The sequence below is a fragment of the Mizuhopecten yessoensis genome, unplaced genomic scaffold (assembly GCF_002113885.1).
Source record: "Mizuhopecten yessoensis strain PY_sf001 unplaced genomic scaffold, ASM211388v2 scaffold2401, whole genome shotgun sequence".
NCBI lineage: Eukaryota > Metazoa > Mollusca > Bivalvia > Pectinida > Pectinidae > Mizuhopecten > Mizuhopecten yessoensis.
The window spans coordinates 50,199-75,191 of record NW_018404528.1 but is presented as its reverse complement, the minus strand read 5'-3'; the positions used below and the strand labels follow the sequence as shown (position 1 = coordinate 75,191).

Here is a 24,993-nt window from a genome sequence, read left to right as displayed (position 1 = left end):
ATTTGAAGTGTGTATTCGATTGGTTAACCGCCCATTGCCTTCACAGCAGCCATAAGACCGGCGATTTCTCGTACAAGACTACCAAGATTCTGAGTCAAATGTGGCTCTAACTTCTGTAAGTAAGCGTTTCTGATCAGCGCATTATGTAACCCAATCATTGTTTTGCTATGTTGTGAAAGAGCAATATTTATTATGGCGTACTTTGTCCGCAAACACATGTTTTACCCACCTGTGTTTTGTGGTTCGTTACGATCTGTTTCTAAATTGCAATTAGGGGTCATTTGGCAGTCAGTAATTTCAGTGACCTCTAAAGGTGACACGTGTGTCCCGGTAAGACACACACAATGCTCCCCTGACCCCGATAACTGCACACATGAACTCATGACCCTTTCGCTATCTAATAATTGTTGTAAATGCACATCTGCTCATTGACCTACAGACGTGTCAAGCACATGTGTAACGTTACCAACACAATAATATGTGTTTTTATTGTAAGCAGTCATTTTATAAAAACAAATGCATTTATTTCTAAAAATAAATTGATTTCAGTCGTCATTTAAAAAAAATAAACTTACTGTCAAAATGTGTTATCAGTTTAGTAACAAGTTAATTCAGAACGTCAGTTCAACCCTACACAGGTAACTAGGTTATATTGGTGCCATATGTGGTTTTTGAAAATTAAAATGTTGACAAAATGCTCAGCAGTCACAGCCTTCCTCTCACAAGCATTACAGTAACCTCTGAAAACACTTGGGACAAATTCTTTCCTGGACTAAAGTGCTGCTTCAAACCAATACGACTAGAGAGTTTCTCTTAAGCCCAACAGATAGTTACAGCTTCGGACTCCAGGGATTCTGGGTTTGATCCCTTGTGGAGGCATTAGAAAGAATATAATTATCTCTCATACATTCAGCATGTGTTATAATGGGTCTTCGTGCTTGATTAGTATTTTTTAAGGTGACAGTGCCCAAATCGGATCACCAAACCATCATTTTATTCATTCTGTTATATGTTATATGTATTTTGTGACCACCAGAGAAGTATCCGGCAATATTGTCCGTATTCTGTTTATGATGTATGAATTAGATGTAACATTGAGTTTCCACCGAAACTTTGAGATAAACTACACGAAAGCAAAGCAAGAACAAGGGTTTGTCGTTTATTTATCCTACTGCGAGTCAATAACACAACATGGTGGAGAATCCAAACCCGTAAGATGTAGTTTCGTGACATTTCCAGCCGACTGTTGTTGGTTGGACCACAGCAAGCGAGTGTCCCCGTTTATAGGAAGTTGAGATACAGTTACACCTTGTATGGTATAGGTATATAATTCCTTTTCCATTTGATTTTTTTTTCATTCACTACTCTATGCTCTGTTGTTTTGTATGTCTGGATACTTCCTTGGTGGTTGTTTAAATTTCACTGGGGTTCATTTTTTTGAGCGGGGGGATGTTATATATATTTTGTGACCACCAGAGAAGTATCTGGAATTATTGTCCGTATTCTATTTTATGATGTATGAATTAGATGTAACCCTGAGTTTCCACCGAAAGTTTGAGATAAACTTAACATGAAAGCGAAGTAAGAACAAGGGTTTGTCGTTTATTTATCCTACTGCGAGTCAATAACTCAACAATTCATTGAAAATTCTGAAGATGAATTGTATTCATTATGGTTGTATCTACACAAATTTTGCGTATCGGGGACCAGTGACTCAAATGTATTGTGCAAGGTTAAGTTGTTTTTTCTTTGAAAGCAGGGCAGAAATAATTGCAATATTATTAGTTTTAATGAGATAAATTTTTCCATAATTCTTTAAATAGTCAAATCTGGGCCTCTTGTACGAGTGTTTAAATTGGTATGATTTTTAACCTTTACATTGGTCTTTTTCAGTGTAGTGCTTTATATCAAGATGCTGTTCCGGGCCAGACAGGGCACTGCCCTCTTCCTGAACCTCGGAGGAAATGCTCGTACACTCTCTTTCAATTTTACGCGAGGCTTCCGCCAGAATGCGAAACAATACTGTCAGAAGGTAGAGGAGAAGACTGTCTCTGGGACACCGTACCCGAACCTGACGATAGGAGTTCCCAAGGAACGGTACCTCAACGAGAAGCGCGTGGCTCTCAGTCCAGTGGCTGTGGCCAATCTTACGAAAAAGGGCTTCAATGTCAATATAGAAAAGGGGGCAGGAGTGGAAGCCAAGTTTTTAGACAGTGATTATGAAGCTTCAGGTGCAAAAATTACATCACTCAAAGATGCATTTCAGTCGGACATCGTTCTGAAGGTGCGAGCACCCGAGGAGAGCGAGATCCAGAACTTCAAGGACAATGCCACACTTCTCAGCTTTTTATACCCAAAACAGAATGCTGAGCTTGTGCAAAAGCTGGCCACCAAGAAGCTCAATGTGTTTGCTATGGACATGGTACCTAGGATCTCCCGGGCACAGGTGTTTGATGCACTTAGCTCCATGGCCAACATTGCTGGGTACAAAGCTGTTATTGAATCTGCTAACAACTTTGGCCGATTCTTCACAGGTAAGCCTTAAATTTGTTCTTAGTCACAGAAAACAGTAATTAAGTGATGCAGGTAAAGTGGTTTATTCACTGGTAAATCTCAAATTTGTTTTTAGTCACAGATAACTTAGTAATGGTACCTGCTGCAGGTAAGGTTGGAATTTTCGAGATTAACATGATTGTCATGATCAGTTCAATTGTAAACTTGTCGAATAGAAAACCTGAGATACATAATATTTATAACCTTAAATTTTAGCATGTTTTTTTGAAACTCTTGTCTGAAGGTAGACAAAATCAGTTCCTTCTTTCCTTGATTTCAATTGTACATGAAGCCAAACAAAAACTTAAGTGTTTCCTGTAACATACTTTGAAAAAAATTCAAGGTGGGTATGTAGCAAATTTGAGTTGGTAGAATTACAGGAAACACCAAAATCTTTTGCTTGGCCTGAAAAAATGGTTAAAATTGGACTCTGCACCTTGGGATTTAATCTCATAGTCCACAAACTAGACTTCGTACTATATTTTGAGAGGTTTAAATCAACTGTTAACTGTCCTTTTCCATTATAAATAACCCATGACTTCGATGTCCAAGGGGTCCGTGATCTGATATAGAGCGGGAATACATGATAGATGGACACAATCATATTATAACCTATTTATCATAAACTGCACACTATAAACAGTTATTTTTAAGTTTTAACATCAGAATTATTTAAAGCAAAACATAAAAACACCAAATTTATCATTTTATTTTCAATTTTTCATCGTTTGCCATTTTAAAACCAACACCTGGAGTAGAACAGATATGGTACTGCGGGAGCTGATAGGGCACATGCATGATGCAGGGGAGATATATGGATCAAGCTGAGATATGGCCTATGTAGAGCTTGCAGTATCACACATGCATGATGCAGGGGAAATATATGGATCAAGCTGAGATATGGCCTATGTAGAGCTTGCAGCATTACACATGCAAAACAACCATCTCACAGACAAGTATATATACACTCTATGATAATTCATCTTACTTGACAATTCCACAATAAACTTAGTCAATACACATGCAATACACTACACTATACTTGATATTTCATTAAAAGAAAAAGCAATATATTTTCCTAACTTATTTTAATATAATAGAGGTGCTCTGAAGACAGCCTCCCTTTGGCCGAAACATGTCAGCACGTAGGATGTAAATCAAACATTTCATTTTGTACAAGATTCAGTGGGGTTGTTGCTCATCATTTCTATTTTCATTTGCTCCGCTTTCCCTGACGAGCACTGTTGAATACCATTAAGGTATCCACCCTGGGATCCCTACCGCCACTATGGAACTGACTTCCTTTCAGGGACGTTGGGTCTCCACCCCCTGTTGTTATTATATATTTAATTAGCTATAGGCTAAATGTTGTTTTTGTTCTGCTTCCAGAAAAAAAACTACTGGTAATGAACTCCATTCATTCTCAACACTGACACTGCGATCCCAGACACTTAGTTTAATAGACAAGCTACCGTATTTACGACTGACAGTGTTGTGTTAAATGTAGCTAGATTCCCCATGATTGCCTCTATCACATGAGCATTTTTTGATTAAAAAGCTTTCGTTCTCTATGTAGTACTATAAAATTCTTTTTTTTTTTCAATGAGAATATGGAATCTATGACATGATGACCCAATATTTCGTCAGTTTGTGATAAAACCTGTATAACTAATTAACTATTGTAGGTCAGATCACTGCCGCCGGTAAAGTGCCCCCAGCAAAGGTTTTCATCATTGGAGGAGGCGTGGCCGGTCTCAGTGCCGTTGGAACTGCCAAAAATATGGGTGCAATCGTACGTGCCTATGATGTGCGCCCAGCTGTGAAGGAACAAGTGGAATCGCTGGGAGGTGAATTTTTGGAGGTGTCTGTACAGGTATATGTTATATAGTTAAAATGCTCTGTTTTTCTAAAACTTCAATAGGTGACATAAGAGGCAGTTTCTTTCTTTTTTTTTCTTTCTGCATATAATCATCCAAATTCCCATTTCACAAAAATTATCAGAATCTAATGGGGAAAAAAGTCCCCTTATTTTTACCACTGCTCAAAGTAACTGCATTAAAACAAACATTTCCAGATACCTAAAGCTTTAAAACACCATTTCTGAAAAAAACACCATATCTTGGGAATTTTTTATGGAAAATATAATGAAGATGAAATAAAAAGTAATCCTAAGCAGTGTTCTGAAGTAGAAATTTAAAGCTTAAAGTTATTAAAGTTGATACAATGTAAGTCATGCATCTTGTTCAATCAAAAAGTAATGAAAACCTTTGTAACATTGTTATGGACCATTGAACAAGAATGGTTGCCCTTGCTGATCCCGTTACCTTGGTTACAGGAGTCTGGAGCAGGAGAAGGAGGTTACGCTAAAGACCTCAGCGAGATGTCACAGGAGTTCCAGGATGCACAGAAGGCGTTGTACGCCAAACAGTGCAAGGACGTCGACATCGTCATCACAACAGCTTTAGTGCCTGGCAAACGTGCTCCGATCCTTATCACCAAGGTCAGTGTTGGGCTGGATCCAGACACAAACGGCAAATTCTGTTTTTAGTACGAGTATGATAATTTGTATACATAAGGCTCAACAATAAGGGTAGCCCAATAGTGTGAGACGAGTGAAATCTCAAGCTGGACCAGTAGTTATACAAACTTCTAGCCCAACTGACTTGTCAAAAATTGATATTACTTACATGTTGAATAATACTAGGTTTTGCACATGGACTAGTAAAATTGGAAACTACTAGCCGACTGACAAATGGTTTTCAAAATTAATATCTAGCCCCCGATACATCTTCAGAAATATCCACCAAGGTATCAGATATGGATCACTAACCTACGTTAAATATGGATCACTGACCTACGTTAAATATAGATCACTGACCTATGTTAAATATGGATCACTGACCTACGTTATCTATGGATCACTGACCTACGTTATATATGGATCACTGACCTACGTTATATATGGATCACTGACCTACGTTAAATTTGGATCCCTGACCTACGTTAAATATGGATCACAGACCTACGTTAAATATGGATCACAGACCTACGTTAAATATGGATCACAGACCTACGTTAAATATGGATCACAGACCTACGTTAAATATGGATCACAGACCTACGTTAAATATGGATCAGAGACCTACGTTATATATAGATCACTGACCTACGTTATATATGGATCACTTACCTACGTTAAATATGGATCCCTGACCTACGTTAAATATGGATCACAGACCTACGTTAAATATGGATCCCAGACCTACGTTATATATAGATCACTGACCTACGTTAAATATGGATCCCTGACCTACGTTAAATATGGATCACTGACCTACGTTAGATATGGATCACTGACCTACGTTATATATGGATCACTGACCTACGTTAAATATGGATCCCTGACCTACGTTAAATATGGATCACAGACCTACGTTATATATAGATCACTGACCTACGTTAAATATGGATCACCGACCTACGTTAAATATGGATCACCGACCTACGTTAAATATGGATCACCGACCTACGTTATATATGGATCACTGACCTACGTTATATATGGATCACTTACCTACGTTAAATATGGATCCCTGACCTACGTTAAATATGGATCACCGACCTACGTTAAATATGGATCACCGACCTACGTTAAATATGGATCACCGACCTACGTTAAATATGGATCACCGACCTACGTTATATATGGATCACTGAGCTACGTTAAATATGGATCCCTGACCTACGTTAAATATGGATCACTGTCCTACGTTAAATATAGATCACCGACCTACGTTAAATATGGATCCCTGACCTACGTTAAATATGGATCACAGACCTACGTTAAATATGGATCACAGACCTACGTTATATATAGATCACTGACCTACGTTAAATATGTCACTGACCTACGTTATATATGGATCACAGACCTACGTTATATATAGATCACTGACCTACGTTAAATATGTCACTGACCTACGTTATATATGGATCACAGACCTACGTTAAATATAGATCACTGACCTACGTTAAATATAGATCACGGACCTACGTTAAATATAGATCACTGACCTACGTTTAATATGGATCACCGACCTACGTTAAATATGGATCACCGACCTACGTTAAATATGGATCACTGACCTACGTTAATATGGATCACTATCCTACGTTAAATATAGATCACCGACCTACGTTAAATATGGATCACCGACCTACGTTAAATATAGATCACCGACCTACGTTAAATATGGATCACCGACCTACGTTATATATGGATCACCGACCTACGTTATATTTAGATCACTGACCTACGTTATATATGGATCACCGACCTACGTTATATTTAGATCACTGACCTACGTTATATATGGATCACCGACCTACGTTATATATGGATCACAGACCTACGTTAAATATAGATCACTGACCTACGTTATATATGGATCACTGACCTACGTTATATATGGATCACCGACCTACGTTATATTTAGATCACTGACCTACGTTATATATGGATCACCGACCTACGTTATATATGGATCACTGACCTACGTTAAATATGTCACTGACCTACGTTAAATATAGATCACTGACCTATGTTAAATATAGATCACTGACCTACGTTAAATATGGATCACTGACTTACGTTAAATATAGATCACTGACCTACGTTATATATAGATCACTGACCTACGTTATATATGGATCAATGTCAGACCTACGTTAAATATGGATCACTGACCTACGTTTAATATGGATCACTGACCTACGTTATATATAGATCACTGACCTACATTTAATATGGATCACTGACCTACGTTAAATATGGATCACTGACCTACGTTAAATATGGATCACTGTCCTACGTTAAATATAGATCACTGACCTACGTTATATATGGATCACAGACCTACGTTAAATATGGATCAATGTCAGACCTACGTTAAATATGGATCACTGACCTACGTTAAATATAGATCACTGACCTACGCTATATATAGATCACTGACCTACGTTAAATATAGATCACTGACCTACGTTAAATATGGATCACTGACCTACGTTAAATATGGATCACTGACCTACGTTAAATATGGATCACCGACCTACGTTAAATATGGATTACTGACCTACGTTATATATGGATCACGGACCTACATTTAATATGGATCACTGACCTACGTTATATATGGATCACTGACCTACGTTAAATATGGATCACCGACCTAAACTTCAGAAGTTTTCATGTATTTTTGGTGGAGTTATGCCCCTTTTATTGCCAATAAGGACATTGTGTAGTAAATGCAAGAACTTTTATTATTTTTTAATCAGTTCCTTTCAAATTTTGTATGGTTATGCTAGAAGCAATAATATTCAACAAATATTACAGGTTTTTCTTTCATGTTTCAACTTTCCGCGATTTGGCTTATCACACTTGATATAGCAATGCTGTTCATCCTTTTTGCCGTTTATTTTGCTTGTTTACGCAATAACTCAAGCCAAAACAGTTTTCTCACTAAAAGCACTGAGCAGGCGACACATCCACTCCTGTGGAATTCTTGTTTGTTCTATGAAGTCATATCCTGTTGTTGTGCTGACATAGTTTGTGTAATAACAGGCCATGGTTGACGCAATGAAGCCTGGTTCTGTGGTGGTGGATCTTGCTGCTGAGGCTGGAGGTAACATCGAGACCATCAAGCCCGGGGAGCTGTACCGCTACAACGACGTAACACACGTTGGGTACACTGACCTTCCCAGTCGTCTCCCCACACAGTCCAGTACGCTGTACGCCAACAACATATCCAAGCTCCTCTTGTCATTTGGTAACTTTATTATTATTATTTAGGTAATTTGAAGGTACAAACTAACATTATATTGTTGTATCATTATATCATCAAATACTTTAAATTTATGAATATCAAAGTTTTACTTTCTACACAAACAATGTACATATTAAACGTGTCACAACGTTTCAAGACCGACTGGTCCCTTTGTCATGCTATGACTGAGTGAGTGATTTGTGTTGTTTACCTGTACAAGGAAGAGACAAATTTGTCCATTTCTTGGGTCACTCGACCCAGGACGTTTCTCCTATTGATACAGATGGTACACTGTATGGAATAGGTTACTGGTAGGGCTATGTCAGTAGTGGGTCACCTTGGCACACATTTAATACATACATTGATTGGGTATAAAGTAAAACTTTTATATTACATATTTCCAAACTGATGAATCTTAATGCAAATACTTTATGGTCGATTCAATATATCCTATACTTAGTTGGAAATATCAGTATTTTGTGGTGCTAATTAAATCTTTGGCTTGTACATCTATTCTGCCATGATTAAATATAAGTAGCTTGATCATTTTAATATGTATTGCATTCTTTTCTACTTTATTTGATGCGTCTTTTTAACTGTGTGTATATCAAATGTGGTAAAGTGATGAAAACCATAATAAGTAAACATCAGTCTAGAAATGGGAAAGTTGAACAATTTGGATGTAAGGATTGTTGATCACTTTTCACCTAGTACCATTAATTCAATACATAGCCACATCCAGTACATTCTGATTGACCGTATCCAATTTCTTGTAGGGGAGAAGGAGCACTTCAACATTAATCTGGAGGATGAAGTAGTGCGTGGGTCTATCGTCATGCACAACGTAAGTCTACTCCCAAACTTAGAGAATGTCAAACAGGTTTCAATGCCAGTAAAAGAAGGTTTTATTGTAACCCAACAGAACATTTTGCAGGGGACACAAGTTGTGACTTCACTTTGAACAAGATCTTTAGAATGTCAACATGTTTGACTGTACATGTAAAGGATATGAAGCAATTCATAGTGATTTTCATTACATCATAGAATAGAAATAAAATTGAGATTGTTTGTCGCTAGGTCAGAAAATTATAGAAATGGACTTGTTTCATACATATTTGACCACAAAATAGCCGCCCTCATCCCCCACTTTTTTGTCCTTTTCATTTAAATTGATATGATATTTTTACAGTCAATCAGTTTCACAAGATAGAGAACAGGCAATCCCTTTATACTGAGGGACCCATCTCGTTTAAACACAAAGTAGCCCCTATATAACTGAAAAACTGGTGTTGGTAGCAGTTACTTTATGTGGTCTCAGACAGCATTTACTAAACCTCTGGTCATAGACGAGCCAAGATTAGTGATACAATATTCTGGTTTATTTTTAACTTGAGAGACAACTTATAATATCAAAAGGATATGAATCTTGAGTATTCTATACAAAAATAAACCCTGGGGTTTAAGAATGGTAATGTAAGATCCTGATTCATTCAATATCAGTTTGTCATAAAAAGAAAAAGAAGCAAATTCACCAAAAATGTTTGGTTGTTCATAGGGTAATATTTTACACCCTCAACCCCCCAAAAAATAAACAAATTCACATTATTTTTTTTCATATTTTTCACAGGGTAATATTTTGCCCCCTGCCCCACCTCCGAAGTTGGATGCTGTAGCTCCAAAAGCAGCTGCAGCGGCTGTTAAGATTGAAGCACCACCTCCAGACAAGAGGGCCGAGACAATGCGTGAGGCAATGCTTTACTCAGCTGGACTGGTAGGGGCTGTGGGCCTCGGCACGATTTCACCAAACCCTGCCTTCGCCACCATGTTTACAACATTCAGTCTGTCAGGAATTGTGGGTAAGGCCATGGTAAAATCAAACCTTGTTTGTATGTCGTTAAAACTGTTGAGGATTATGGGTAAGGTCAAATTTTGCTCAAGCTGTTGTAAAAATTATATTCATTTATTAAAATAGAATTTTTTGGAGGAAAAAAAAAATTCAAATTACAAAAGATATATATATATAAAAATTATAAATGATAATATTGACTTTGAACATATAGGTTAATGCTGGCCAATTGTGTTTCTAGGTTACCACACAGTGTGGGGTGTAACTCCGGCCCTTCACTCTCCCCTTATGTCGGTCACCAACGCCATCTCCGGAACAACAGCGGTAGGTGGTCTTCTCCTTATGGGTGGGGGCTACATGCCAACCAACTCCCTGCAGGCCTTCGCTGCTGCAGCTACGTTCCTCTCGGCTATCAACATTGGCGGCGGCTTCAGCGTCACTCAGAGAATGCTCGACATGTTCAAGCGCCCAAGTAAGTACTTCATACTCAAACAATCTTGGCATGATCCCATGTTTGTTGTCTCCACTACGCCCCGTCCTTTAACAGTAAAATCTGTGGTCTCTTTTACCTTCCAGGCTTAATACAACAATCATATGGCCAGTGCATTGGTCCAGCTCTTTAGAGGAATATATCATTAAAAATGGAGAAATCTCCAATTTCTGTTGTTTTTAGTTTTACAGCTAGTCTCTCAGTATGTTGTTTGTTTTACAGCTGACCCCCCAGAGTACAACTCCCTGTACGCCATACCTGCAGGAGCATTCCTCGGATCTTATGGTTTAGCTGCGAATATGGGAAGCTATCCCGATGTTCACCAGATGGTGTACTTGGCTTCAGGACTGTGTTGTGTAGGAGCATTAACAGGACTGTCTTCACAGAAAACAGCACGTGTCGGTATGTCATCTTTCATACTTTTAACATATCATTCCTTAAGGTGGCTCCACACATCGTCATCAGCGTCCATTTTCGTGACGTACTTCCGGAAAAAGTACAGCTAGGACTCAATTATCTTGATCGAAATGTGCATGTACACCGTGTCGTCATTTCCGTATTGCGTATCGGGCATTCAATATCGTAGTGCAAATTATAGTAACACCTGCTGGGCCGTTTTCATTTAAACGGTCAAACCGATCGGACCACTGTTGTTCGTTTATTAAATAAGGTCGGACCTAGTAATCTGATGCTGCTTTCAGGCAAATCTTGAGAAAGCCTTGCAAGGCCTGCATACACATTTGCAGGTCCGCCAGGATTTATACCCGAAATTGTTACATTTATAAACGGTCAAACCGGTTGTTCCGCATAAACGAACAGGCACAATAGTACACGTGCATGCCGATGATATGTCAACACCCGATATCGAGATTTTACCGGGAAATGTATAATCACACGTACTTCAGGAATAAATAGACTCACGGGAAGACAGTGACATGAGACCAGACGACCTCAAGAAGGTCATATAGGAAACACATGGAATGCGGACGTACCGACCTCACATGTGCATATCGCGTGTTTACACGAGTTCATAAGCTCGAGGTCGTTACGATTTTCGCTGTTGAGGGAGTTCGCTCTGTCGTTTAATCGTGTTTACAAATGTAGTCTACTAGCTTACTCTGTGAAAATAATGTTTTGTAAAATATCAAGATACCTATGAAATGCATGTGTGAGTGCACGTGAGAACGGCATACCATGCGATAGCCTCTTACCTGACATGTAATTATAAATATACCGTGAGTTAGCGGACTGTGGAATGATGTCCAAAGTGTACATGACTGAGGGTAATTTGGTTCCATTAAAGAACAATAAATTGATAATTTTTGATATCATATTTCTGATTTATTTCCATCATTTTTGTTATATGTAAACAGAGACAACTGCCATTGTGTAAATGTCACCCCTCTGCAAAAGGTTCTGATTTTTTTTAAGGAAGATAACTCTCACCCGGATCAAAGTGATTGTAAAATGTAGAATAAATTAATTATAAAGCCATTGTGTATATTTTGTTCAATTTCCCATTCTATATGTATAGATCTTTGTGTCCTGGGTGCTTTTAGCTTGTAGATAATCACTTTTATCCGTACAAATTCAATAAAAAACACTTTGTGTAACATGTGTTACATATTTTGCAATAAATAAAATATTTGTAGGGTTAATTAGAAATGCTTTTTTTCATTTTATTATTGTTGTTATTGTTCCGAACAATGACACACACAAAAAAACGGAAAATATTAAAATTGACGAAAATTCAATTTTTTGGTATTTTTTCCAAAAAAGTCCCCAAACTATCGAAATGTTTAGATTTTCACAAAATCAACCCGGCATAGTTGCATAACCATTATATGAAATTTTCAACAAATTTTGCTGGTTAATTGCGAAAGTGTGAAGCCACCTTAACTCATTCACCCCTGAAGACACATTTGAATCCTTCCAATTCAACAGTTCAAATAGTTATGAAATTTCAGGGGTGAATGAGATAAATGGAGGCATGGTAGTCTAGTGGTAGGATGCTTGACTCGTGACCGAAGGGTTGCGGGTTTGAGTCGCAGCACAGCACTGTGTTGTATCTTTGAGCAAGATACTTTACTCCACTTGTTCCAGTCCACTCAGCTGTTATTGAGTATGTGGTTTGGCAGTGCTAGAATTGTAGAATGCTTGCCGTGAGCGACGAAATGGCAGCACCGGCTGTATGCTCCCCAGGGAGTTGAGAAAGATATTGGCTGGTTGCAAAGGCCCTATAACCATGAATAATAATTTGTGAACCGCTTTGAGACGACCTAGGAACTAGGTTGTGATAAAGCGGTATCTATATAAGAACCTCAAATTAGAATAGAAGGCTTAGTAAATTGTTAGAACTTGTGCCCAATCACTTCAATTGTATTTAATCAAGAAATTATATTTGAATGAGAATCAAATGTTCTGTTGTAGTCACATGACCTGTTACGGTCACATGATCTGGTATAATCACATGACCTGTCACGGTCACATGATATGTTGTAATCACAAGATGTAGTGCTCAAATTGACCCCTGTGTTTGTCTTCACCAGGTAATGTCCTAGGAATGATTGGAGTGGCTGGAGCCCTCGGAGGGACCCTGGGAATCCTGAAGCCTAGCTATGAAAACTTCGCTCAGATGGCAGCATGTTTGGGATCAGGTAAGATTGTCAGCCGGTACGATTCACCGATACATTGTACTTAAGTCGTACACACTCCAATGTACCGGTTGCTGTATATGGTTATCTGTGGAATATATTACTTCAGAATCCTTAGGGTATACTTTGTCATTGTTTTGCAATGAAAAACTCACACTAACATCCCGGCCAACCAGAGTGATTAGTAGATGTTGTAAAACCTGGTTTCAAAATGGTTATAAAATAAAAAACATATTTATAATTGTGTTGCACAAGTTCTGGTTTGTCTTGTGGGTCTGTTTTATAGTAGCTGTCCCTTTTAGACAGGTGTCCTTCATGAAAATGTCTGTCTTATAGACAAGTGTAATTTATAGACAGGTGTAATTTATAGATTATAGACAGGTGTAATTTATAGATATTTCCTTTATATAAAGGTATGTCTTATAAACAGGTGCCGTTTATAAACAGGTGTAATTTATAGATTTGTCCTTAATAGAAAGGTCTATCTTAAAAGACAGGTGCCCTGTCTAGACAGGTGTTATCAATAGATATGTCCTTTATAGACAGATGTTAACAATAGAGGTGTCCTTTATAGACAGATGCCCTCTATAGACCGGTGTTATTAATAGAGGTGTCCTTTATAGACAGGTGTTATCAATAGAGGTGTCCTTCACCGACATACATGTTTTATGGTTGTAATGAGATTTGTTGCTTTGTTTGCCAGGTGGCTTACTTGGAACCGTGTTTGCTAAGCGTATGGAGGTGACTGACCTGCCTCAGGTCGTGGCCCTGTTCCACAGCCTGGTCGGTGTGGCTGCTGTGCTCACCTGCTACAGTAACTTCCTCCTGGAACAGCCTCACTTTGTTACAGACCCAGCTGCCAACGTCATCAAGACCTTCATTTTCCTGGGAACATTTATCGGAGGGGTCACCTTCACTGGAAGTCTGATAGCCTTCGGCAAACTTCACGGTAGGTTTTTCGGTGAAGTAGATCTTAGCAAGGCTTAAATTATCCACCAGAATTCAGCATTGCCAACCACAATCTGTCATATAAAGTCATCTGGTTGGCAAGAAAAAATGAGAAAAAAAGACATCAAATACCTGATAAAATATGTAAAGTAGTTTGGGTGTAATAAGCTGATAGTAAACACAGCTGTTTTTGTAGCTTTGTTGCATTACTCGAGTCAGATGCTGTCGATTTGAAAGATAATGATATTTATGTGATTCATATTAGGATGTGATGAGGATTGCTTTTTGTTTTATTTGAATCCAAGGATCAACAGTCACTCTACATCCCTCCTTTCAGGCTTAGTCCATCATCAGAATGACTTGATAATTATTTTATTAAATTAGTTGATCATGATAGTCAGACACATAATGGTATTCCTCTGTAAAGGTAGACACCATAGTACACTACATTCACAAAGCAATAAAGCAATGTTGCAGCAACTAATTGAGGTTGTACTGAAAGTGAAAAATAGCCACTTTTAGCCTTGTTTGGTAAATTCAAAGTCAGAATTTTCAAATACATATGTACTCCCCTGGGGATTGGGCCATGAACAATTATGATAAAAAAATCTATCAGTTTTGTCCTTTCTGATTCTGGTGTAAATTGATAAAATTCCACTATTGATATTACATGATAAATTTCAGTATTGAAAAAAACAAAACTTTTAGAACTGTGTAGATGTCGGTTGTTAAAGAAGGAAACCAAACATTTAGTAAGCTATTCTGTCTGTTAACATTACGATTACAAACCAATTAGCGATTAGGATTTTAAACCGATTAACTGTCACTACTTTCTCATAGCCCTGACTTGTATAGATTGGCATTATGCCTTTTACCTGAAAAAATTCTCCAGCAACCAGAGGACTCGTGTTTAGGTTCAGCAGGTTTTAATGTACTGTGACATAGAAATAAATTGGATGGACATAATTTTGACAAGAGCGTTCTTGGATAAGGAGCTTTGGGAATACTTGTATTTGTAATTCAAACAATAGTCTGGATGCATGTGGTGTGTTTTTTCATTTTCAGGTGTCCTGAAGTCCGAACCATTACATTTACCAGGGAGACATTTACTGAATGGCTCTATGATGGCGAGCAATGTTGCCGCCATGGGTATGTTCTTGGCAAGTGACTGCCCAACAACCACTATGGGTATGCTTGGAGTCACCACAGCTTTGTCCTCCGTGATGGGTGTGACCCTTACTGCAGCCATCGGAGGTATGTAGGCTCCAGGGAAAGATCTGTGAAATGATAGGGGATACAAAGATGGATAGAGGCTACTAAGTACACGTATGGGGAGGGAGTACAAAGTTTGGGAGAGGGTACCTGTCATAGCGATTGGGAAAGAGGCACTTGTGGGTATAGTTGTTACAGAAGTCCTTGTGTGGCCTTAGGAGAGAAAGAGATGTTCCTGTGTTAGACAGGGGTAGAAGGAGATGTTCCTGTGTTAGACAGGGGTAGAAGGTGATGTTCCTGTGTTAGACAGGGGTAGAATGAGATGTTCCTGTGTTAGACAGGGGTAGAAGGGCAGGGGTAGAAGGAGATGTTTCTGTGTTAGACAGGGGTAGAAGGAGATGTTCCTGTGTTAGACAGGGGTAGAAGGAGATGTGCCTGTGTTAGACAGGGGTAGAAGGTGGTGTTCCTGTGTTAGACAGGGGCAGAAGGAGATGTTCCTGTGGTAGACAGGGGTAGAAGGAGATGTTCTTGTGTTAGACAGGGGTAGAAGGATATGTTCTTGTGTTAGACAGGGGTAGAAGGTGATGTTTCTGTGTTAGACAGGGGGAGAAGGGCAGGGGTAGAAGGAGAGGTTTCTGTGTTAGACAGGGGTAGGAGGAGATGTTACTGTGTTAGACAGGGGTAGAAGGAGATGTTCCTGTGTTAGACAGGAGATAGAAGGAGGTGTTCCTGTGTTAGACAGGGGTAGAAGGAGATGTTCCTGTGTTAGACAGGAGATAGAAGGAGGTGTTTCTGTGTTAGACAGGGGTAGGGGGAGATGTTCCTGTGTTAGACAGGGGTAGGAGATGGTCCTGTGTTAGACAGGGGTAGAAGGAGATGTGTCTGTGTTAGACAGGGGTAGAAGGAGATGTTCCTGTGTTAGACAGGGGTAGAAGGGCAGGGGTAGCAGGAGATGTTTCTGTGTTAGACAGGGGTAGGAGGAGATGTTCCTGTGTTAGACAGGGGTAGAAGGAGATGTTCCTGTGTTAGACAGGGGTAGAAGGTGATGTTCCTGTGTTAGACAGGGGTAGAAGGGCAGGGGTAGAAGGAGGTGTTTCTGTGTTAGACAGGGGTAGAAGGAGATGTTCCTGTGTTAGACAGGGTTAGAAGGAGATGTTCCTGTGTTAGACAGGGGTAGAAGGAGATGTTTCTGTGTTAGACAGGGGTAGAAGAAGTTGTTTATAATTTTTATCATGGTTATTGGCATAGATTTCATAATGATAACTCCTTCATTCTGACTGGGTGATATTAGTGGCAGATCCTGAAACTAGAATGTATGTTGTATAATGTATGTATGTTATATAATGTATGTATGTTGTATAATGTATGTATGTTGTATAATGTATGTATGTTGTATAATGTATGTATGTTGTATAATGTATGTATGTTGTATAATGTATGTATGTTGTATAATGTATGTATGTTGTATAATGTATGTATGTTGTATAATGTATGTATGTTGTATAATGTATGTATGTTGTATAATGTATGTATGTTGTATAATGTATGTATGTTGTATAATGTATGTATGTTGTATAATGTATGTATGTTGTATAATGTATGTATGTTGTATAATGTATGTATGTTGTATAATGTATGTATGTTGTATAATGTATGTATGTTGTATAATGTATGTATGTTGTATAATGTATGTATGTTGTATAATGTATGTATGTTGTATAATGTATGTATGTTGTATAATGTATGTATGTTGTATAATGTATGTATGTTGTATAATGTATGTATGTTGTATAATGTATGTATGTTGTATAATGTATGTATGTTGTATAATGTATGTATGTTGTATAATGTATGTATGTTGTATAATGTATGTATGTTGTATAATGTATGTATGTTGTATAATGTATGTATGTTGTATAATGTATGTATGTTGTATAATGTATGTATGTTGTATAATGTATGTATGTTGTATAATGTATGTATGTTGTATAATGTATGTATGTTGTATAATGTATGTATGTTGTATAATGTATGTATGTTGTATAATGTATGTATGTTGTATAATGTATGTATGTTGTATAATGTATGTATGTTGTATAATGTATGTATGTTGTATAATGTATGTATGTTGTATAATGTATGTATGATGTATAATGTATGTATGTTGTATAATGTATGTATACTGTATAATGTATGTATGTTGTATAATGTATGTTGTATAATGTATAATGTATGTATGTTGTATAATGAATGTATGTTGTATAATGTATGTATGTTGTATAATGTATGTATGTTGTATAATGTATGTATATTGTATAATGTATGTATGTTGTATAATGTATGTTGTATAATGTATAATGTATGTATGTTGTATAATGTATGTATGTTGTATAATGTATAATGTATGTTGTATAATGTATGTATGTTGTATAATGTATTTTGATTTCCTCAGTTAGAATTGGTTACAGTGATTTTACGAAAATGACTCGCATTCGAGTTAGGCATCAATTTGATGATGAAATAGTATAAATAAATGTAACATTTGTAATATGCCACAAGGATTTGATATATAAATATCTGTTAATATGTTGTTCAGAATTAATTGTTGTAAATATGTTTTTCCGAAATCTAATAATTTGAAAATAAGATCATATCACAGCATCCTTTTTAATTTAGAAAAAGGGTTGTAATCCAATAGTGAACCATTGTCAGTGGAGATTATAAACTAATTTTTATTTCTCCAGGTGCTGACATGCCTGTGGTCATCACTGTGCTCAACAGCTACTCTGGCTGGGCACTGTGTGCTGAAGGCTTCATGTTGAACAATAACATCATGACCATTGTCGGTGCCATGATTGGATCCTCAGGAGCCATTCTCTCCTACATCATGTGTAAGGTGAGTAGTGATTGGTTTTCTCCTGCATCATGTGTAAGGTGAGTAGTAATTGGTTCATTCCTGCATTAAGTGTACAGGTAGTAGTCATTGGTTATTCCCGAACAAAAGTCAGTATCACTTGTCAGCACTATACTTCAGGTGTTTTACCATAGTCCCGTGTCATGTCCAGGTGTTTTACCAGAGGCCCGTGTCATGTCCAGGTGTTTTACCATAGTCCTGTGTCATGTCCAGGTGTTTTACCCTAGTCCCGTGTCATGTCCATGTGTGTCTAGAAGTTTGGATAAGGCCAAATATAATTGTCCAGGTGTTTTACCATAGTCCCGTGTCATGTCCGGGTGTTTTACCATAGTCCCGTGTCATGTCCAGGAGTTTTACCATAGTCCCGTGTCGTGTCCATGTGTTTTACCATAGTCCCGTGTCATGTCCATGTGTTTTATCATAGTCCCGTGTCATGTCCAGGTGTTTAACCATAGTCCCATGTCATGTCAAGGTGTTTTACCATAGTCCCGTGTCATGTCCAGGAGTTTTACCATAGTCCCGTGTCGTGTCCATGTGTTTTACCCTAGTTCCGTGTCATGTCCAGGTGTTTTACCATAGTCCCATGTCATGTCCATGTGTTTTACCATAGGCCTGTGTCATGTCCAGGTGTTTTACCATAGGCCCGTGTCATGTCCAGGTGTTTTACCATAGTCCCGTGTCGTGTCCAGGTGTTTTACCATAGTCCTGTGTCATGTCCATGTGTTTTATCATAGTCCCGTGTCATGTCCATGTGTTTTACTACATCATGTGTAAGGTGAGTAGTGATTGGTTTTCTCCTGCATCATGTGTAAGGTGAGTAGTAATTGGTTCATTCCTGCATTAAGTGTACAGGTAGTAGTCATTGGTTATTCCCGAACAAAAGTCAGTATCACTTGTCAGCACTATACTTCAGGTGTTTTACCATAGTCCCGTGTCATGTCCAGATGTTTTACCATAGTCCCGTGTCGTGTCCAGGTGTTTTACCATAATCCTGTGTCATGTCCAGGTGTTTTACCATAGTCCTGTGTCATGTCCGGGTGTTTTACCATAGTCCCGTGTCATGTCCAGGAGTTTTACCATAGTCCCGTGTCATGTCCATGTGTTTTATCATAGTCCTGTGTCATGTCCAGGTGTTTTACCATAGTCCCATGTAATGTCCAGGTGTTTTACCATAGTCCCGTGTCATGTCCGGGTGTTTTACCATAGTCCCGTGTCATGTCCAGGAGTTTTACCATAGTCCCGTGTCGTGTCCATGTGTTTTACCCTAGTTCCGTGTCATGTCCAGGTGTTTTACCATAGTCCCGTGTCGTGTCCAGGTGTTTTACTATAGTCCCGTGTCATGGCCATGTGTTTTACCATAGTCCCGTGTCATGTCCATGTGTTTTATCATAGTCCCGTGTCATGTCCAGGTGTTTAACCATAGTCCCATGTCATGTCCAGGTGTTTTACTATAGTCCCGTGTCATGTCCATGGGTTTTACCATAGTCCCGTGTCATGTCCATGTGTTTTATCATAGTCCCGTGTCATGTCCATGTGTTTTACTACATCATGTGTAAGGTGAGTAGTGATTGGTTTTCTCCTGCATCATGTGTAAGGTGAGTCGTAATTGGTTCATTCCTGCATTAAGTGTACAGGTAGTAGTCATTGGTTATTCCCGAACAAAAGTCAGTATCACTTGTCAGCACTATCCTTCAGGTGTTTTACCATAGTCCCGTGTCATGTCCATGTGCTTTACCATAGTCCCGTGTCATGTCCAGGTGTTTAACCATAGTCCCATGTCATGTCAAGGTGTTTTACCATAGTCCCGTGTCATGTCCAGATGTTTTACCATAGTCCCGTGTCGTGTCCAGGTGTTTTACTATAGTCCCGTGTCATGTCCATGGGTTTTACCCTAGTCCCGTGTCATGTCCAGGTGTTTTACCATAATCCTGTGTCATGTCCAGGTGTTTTACCATAGTCCTGTGTCATGTCCATGTGTTTTATCATAGTCCCGTGTCATGTCCAGGTGTTTAACCATAGTCCCATGTCATGTCAAGGTGTTTTACCATAGTCCCGTGTCATGTCCAGGAGTTTTACCATAGTCCCGTGTCGTGTCCATGTGTTTTACCCTAGTTCCGTGTCATGTCCAGGTGTTTTACCATAGTCCCATGTCATGTCCATGTGTTTTACCATAGTCCCGTGTCGTGTCCAGGTGTTTTACCATAGTCCTGTGTCATGTCCATGTGTTTTATCATAGTCCCGTGTCATGTCCAGGTGTTTAACCATAGTCCCGTGTCATGTCCAGGTGTTTTACTATAGTCCCATGTCATGTCCAGGTGTTTTACCATAGTCCCGTGTCGTGTCCAGGTGTTTTACCATAATCCCGTGTCATGTCCAGGTGTTTTACCATAGTCCTGTGTCATGTCCAGGTGTTTTACCCTAGTCCCGTGTCATGTCCATGTGTGTCTAGAAGTTTGGATAAGGCCAAATATAATTAATTACTTGGTTCTCAGGCCAATCTTTCTCAAAATAGATGTGGCAGGGTGGTAATTTTTTTTTTCATTTTACATGGCAAAAACGAGACGAGGGCAACTTTATTTTATTGTGTAGTTTGTAAAACGTTCATTGTGGACATTACCTTGTCTTTTTATAGTTGTGTAGAGACCCGTCATAGGGCAAGCCTCCGAAAATCCCCCCACGATGTTCCAGACGAGAATCACGAACCCCCCATTCCTTATTTGTACCGAAATGAGTGCCATTTGTACACAAGACTAATAAGTCATACTCATTTTAACGCTTGTTTGTATCTCAATCCTTACCTTTATTCAAACGTTTTCGGGACTTGGGTGACTAACGAGTAAAAACGACATGCGGACCAATTTTCCGGATTTTTTTAAAGATGGGGGCTGGCGCATTCACAATTTTATTTTTATTATTTTCTTGCTAAAATCGGCAATGCGCATGGTGCCATGAAATGCGCGCGGGCCTGAGAACCAAGTAAACAAAATTTTTTGGCCTTAGTTGGTCAATAAAACTGAAATGAAAAAATGCTCATTGTTATAATTGCATGATGAGTTCTTCCCCAACATCCACCAAAACAAAAGCAAATGGATATAAAGTTGATTCCGAAAACCAATGTGCCTATTTGACAGTTATCATTAGGTTGAAGGTATCTGATTTAACCAATTAATGAATCTCAATGAATTTGACATAACTGATATCAGCCATAAGTCATTTCCAAAGTCAGTTGACTGTTAGTAATTAGGACAGTTTTATATTGTTGTTTTTTAGCACTCGTTAAATGAGTGATGTTTTCCTTGCAGGCCATGAACCGATCCTTGACCAGTGTAATCCTTGGAGGGTACGGTACCAAAGGTACTGGCACCGGTAAACCAATGGAGATCACTGGGGAACACACCGAGATCAATGTAGATTATGCTAGTGAACTGATCACACAAGCCCGCAGCATCATCATCACCCCCGGTTACGGACTCTGTGTTGCCAAGGCACAGTACCCTATTGCTGAAATGGTGGAACTTCTCAAGAAAAAGGGCATCAACTGTCGCTTTGGTGTCCACCCCGTGGCAGGTATGTACATCATTAGACATCAGTCAAAGTGTCTTATTGTTGCGACCAATGTTAAGTCAATTCGTCATGGAAGAATTTATGCTTGCTGGCATTTGGTTGTATATAATGGGTAACCTTTAATATTAACCCTCTCACCACTGTAAACCATAATAGACTCATCTAAATGAATGTATGCTAGAGTCTACTCGAGTTATCTAGGGGTGAAAGAGTTAAGGATGGGGAGACAAAATTGATTCTTAATTTGGTGGTTGGTTGATAACCCTTCAAAGATGATACCACAGCTTTATCTCAATAAAGTGGTGTCAATATGACCTAAAGTCTTGAAATCATTGTTATCTCTTAATTTTCAGGTCGTATGCCGGGTCAGCTGAACGTTTTGCTGGCTGAGGCTGGAGTACCATACGATGTTGTCCTGGAGATGGATGAGATTAACGAAGACTTTCCGGAAACCGACCTTGTGTTGGTAATTGGTGCCAACGACACCGTGAACTCAGCAGCTGAGGAGGATCCTAACTCCATCATTGCAGGCATGCCTGTGCTCCGCGTGTGGAACTCCAAAAATGTACGTCACTGCTCGTTATGTATCAACATTCCTGTTTGTGGATGGTGTGTCGTTTATGTTATTTAAACTGGGTAGTCCATATAAAAAAATACACTCGTAAATTAAAAATTATAAATATCAAAGATTTATGGCTCGAAACAGTAAATATAGAAATTTTATTCCCATGTCTTATTCACAAACTCATTTTACTGAAAGTCTGAAACAGGTTTATGATATTTCAATTGTGTTGAAAGGGTGAGAAACCATTAAACCCATCAAAATAACAGGAAAAGAAAGATCAGGAAAAAAACAATTTAAAAAAAAAGAAGTTCATGTGTAAAGTAAATGCAATGGTATAACTATGTACAGGTATTGTCAGAGACTCCATTCCCAACAAAGTAATCCCCCCCCCCCCCCAAAATTTAAAAAAATAGAAATAAAATAATAATGTGTAAGTAAATGGTAATAACTACGTATTTGAACATCAATCTTTTGAAATCCTGGTTTAATACTCAGCATAGCCTAACATTAGTTTTAGACAGATGTTAGGGGGGGGGTCCTGGTTTAATACTCAGCATAGCCTAACATTAGTTTTAGACAGATGTTAGTGGGGAGGGGGTTAAGGGTTATCAGGAAGTGTTGGATGATAGCAGATTAATAAAACTAAATAATAAAATATTAATATATTGATGTGCTGTAAAGCATAATTAAATTGAAATTTTGGAATCTGATGTGATTACAGGTGATCGTGATGAAGAGGACCCTTGGTGTAGGTTATGCTGCCGTAGACAACCCAATCTTCTTCAAGGAGAATACCTCCATGTTGCTAGGAGACGCCAAGAAGACCTGTGATGCTCTATTGTCCAAAGTTCGCGCACACTACGAAGATTAACGCTAATCCACCATTAGCAACCTTGAACTCAATAGTGCTGCAGATTTGTTTCACTCATACATTTTTTCTCGTGTGAAAATCATGTTAAAAATTCACTGAGAATTTTTTAGTGTGTGTGAACCATTTCTACGTTTACAGGAAAAGTGCTTTCACCAAACCTTGAATACGACAGTTGAAGAAAAAGTTTTTTAAGTTCACCAGAGAAATGAATCATGATCAAAATGATGATTAAGTGGTTGACTTGCATTTAGCATTCATTACTAAACTGGACATGACCCTAGAAAGTATTATTGCTGAGGAGCAACCAACGGCAGCACCTTTCTAGTCATTATACAAAAATGACTTTCACTGTCTGTTTATTGACAATTTGTCGCTCTTTGTCAGTGTCGAATTTTCGACAATTACGAAAGACTATATTATCCAACCCCATTTTACAATCCTTATTTCTTTATATGCAGCTCTTTTTATCCCGATAACTAAATTGAAAAATGTATTTTGGTTAAAAATAGAAAAATTGTCATCTTCGAAAAACCCAACATGCTCTCGTTGACCGAGTTCTTATGTTTCACTGAAGGTATAGGCTGCTACCAAGATTTCACTCTCTTTTTTTCCCAAAAATATTTTTCAGTTTAATTGGCGAGAATAACTGCATGCTATAAGATTAATATTGGTAAATTGGGTATATTAGATGCATAAAAAAAATCTCCACACCTATTAAAATTAGCCAAAAAGTTCCTTTGTGAAAACAAACTTGTTATGGACCATAGCTATTTATCAGACATGAAAATCTGTATTCCATTCCTGGCTGATGTCTCTCAGATTGAACTTTGTACAGGAGACATATTCTTAAGATGAAAAAACAATGTAGCAGACCACCAACTCTGTGTAAAGAATCTCTATTTGTACTGGGTTTAATCCTTTCACCACTGTAGTGGACTCATCCAGATCAATACATGGTAGAGTCTACGAAAGTTACATAGTGGTGAAACGTTTAAATAGATTTGTCCTGCTTTAGTGACAGATGCCCACTTACTGGCTGGGTCAAGTTATTTAAGGACTACGTATTAATTGTTAATCACAACTAAATTAGTCAGAGTACAGTTTTGAGCCCTGTTTTGAATTTTGTGTATTTATTTTGCTGCAATTAATGGTTGTTTGGTGCTGTAGGTTGAACCTTCAGCACAGGGTGTCTTTACATTTACACAATGTACCAGGTGGAAACTAGTCTGGTGAAGTAAATTTCATTTTATATACAAACTCACATCTTTGTTGTGTATTCATTGCAAGAAACTTTGCCATCTTACAAATGCAAAACAATGCAACCTCTGGTTCTGATGACGGCCCACTAGGTTGGCCGAGACATGTAAACTGGATTAAATTTGCTGTTGTCTGGTCATCTCTCCTTTGAATTTCTATTACTCTTATGGCCAGACAAGTGAATTCCATTACTCTTATGGCCAGACAAGTGAATTCCATTACTGACAAGTGAATTCCATTACTCCTATGGCCAGACAAGTGAAATCTATTACTCCTATGGCCAGACAAGTGAAT

The 24,993-nt window shown here is 38.4% G+C and overlaps 1 protein-coding gene across 1 annotated transcript; it reads left to right on the top strand.

The window, feature by feature from the left end:
• The first annotated feature begins 10 nt into the window (after positions 1-10).
• LOC110445882 (NAD(P) transhydrogenase, mitochondrial-like) lies at positions 11-24,703 on the top strand. Its single transcript, XM_021490712.1, has 16 exons — positions 11-115; positions 1,894-2,534; positions 4,239-4,426; positions 4,889-5,053; positions 8,177-8,381; positions 9,155-9,222; positions 10,006-10,234; positions 10,466-10,696; positions 10,937-11,116; positions 13,264-13,371; positions 14,072-14,317; positions 15,382-15,570; positions 18,273-18,424; positions 21,745-22,009; positions 22,360-22,571; positions 23,293-24,703. Exons 2-16 carry the CDS (start codon positions 1,913-1,915, stop codon positions 23,440-23,442), a joined length of 3,210 nt encoding a protein of 1,069 aa, XP_021346387.1. The 5' UTR covers positions 11-115; positions 1,894-1,912; the 3' UTR covers positions 23,443-24,703.
• The last annotated feature ends 290 nt before the right edge of the window (positions 24,704-24,993 follow it).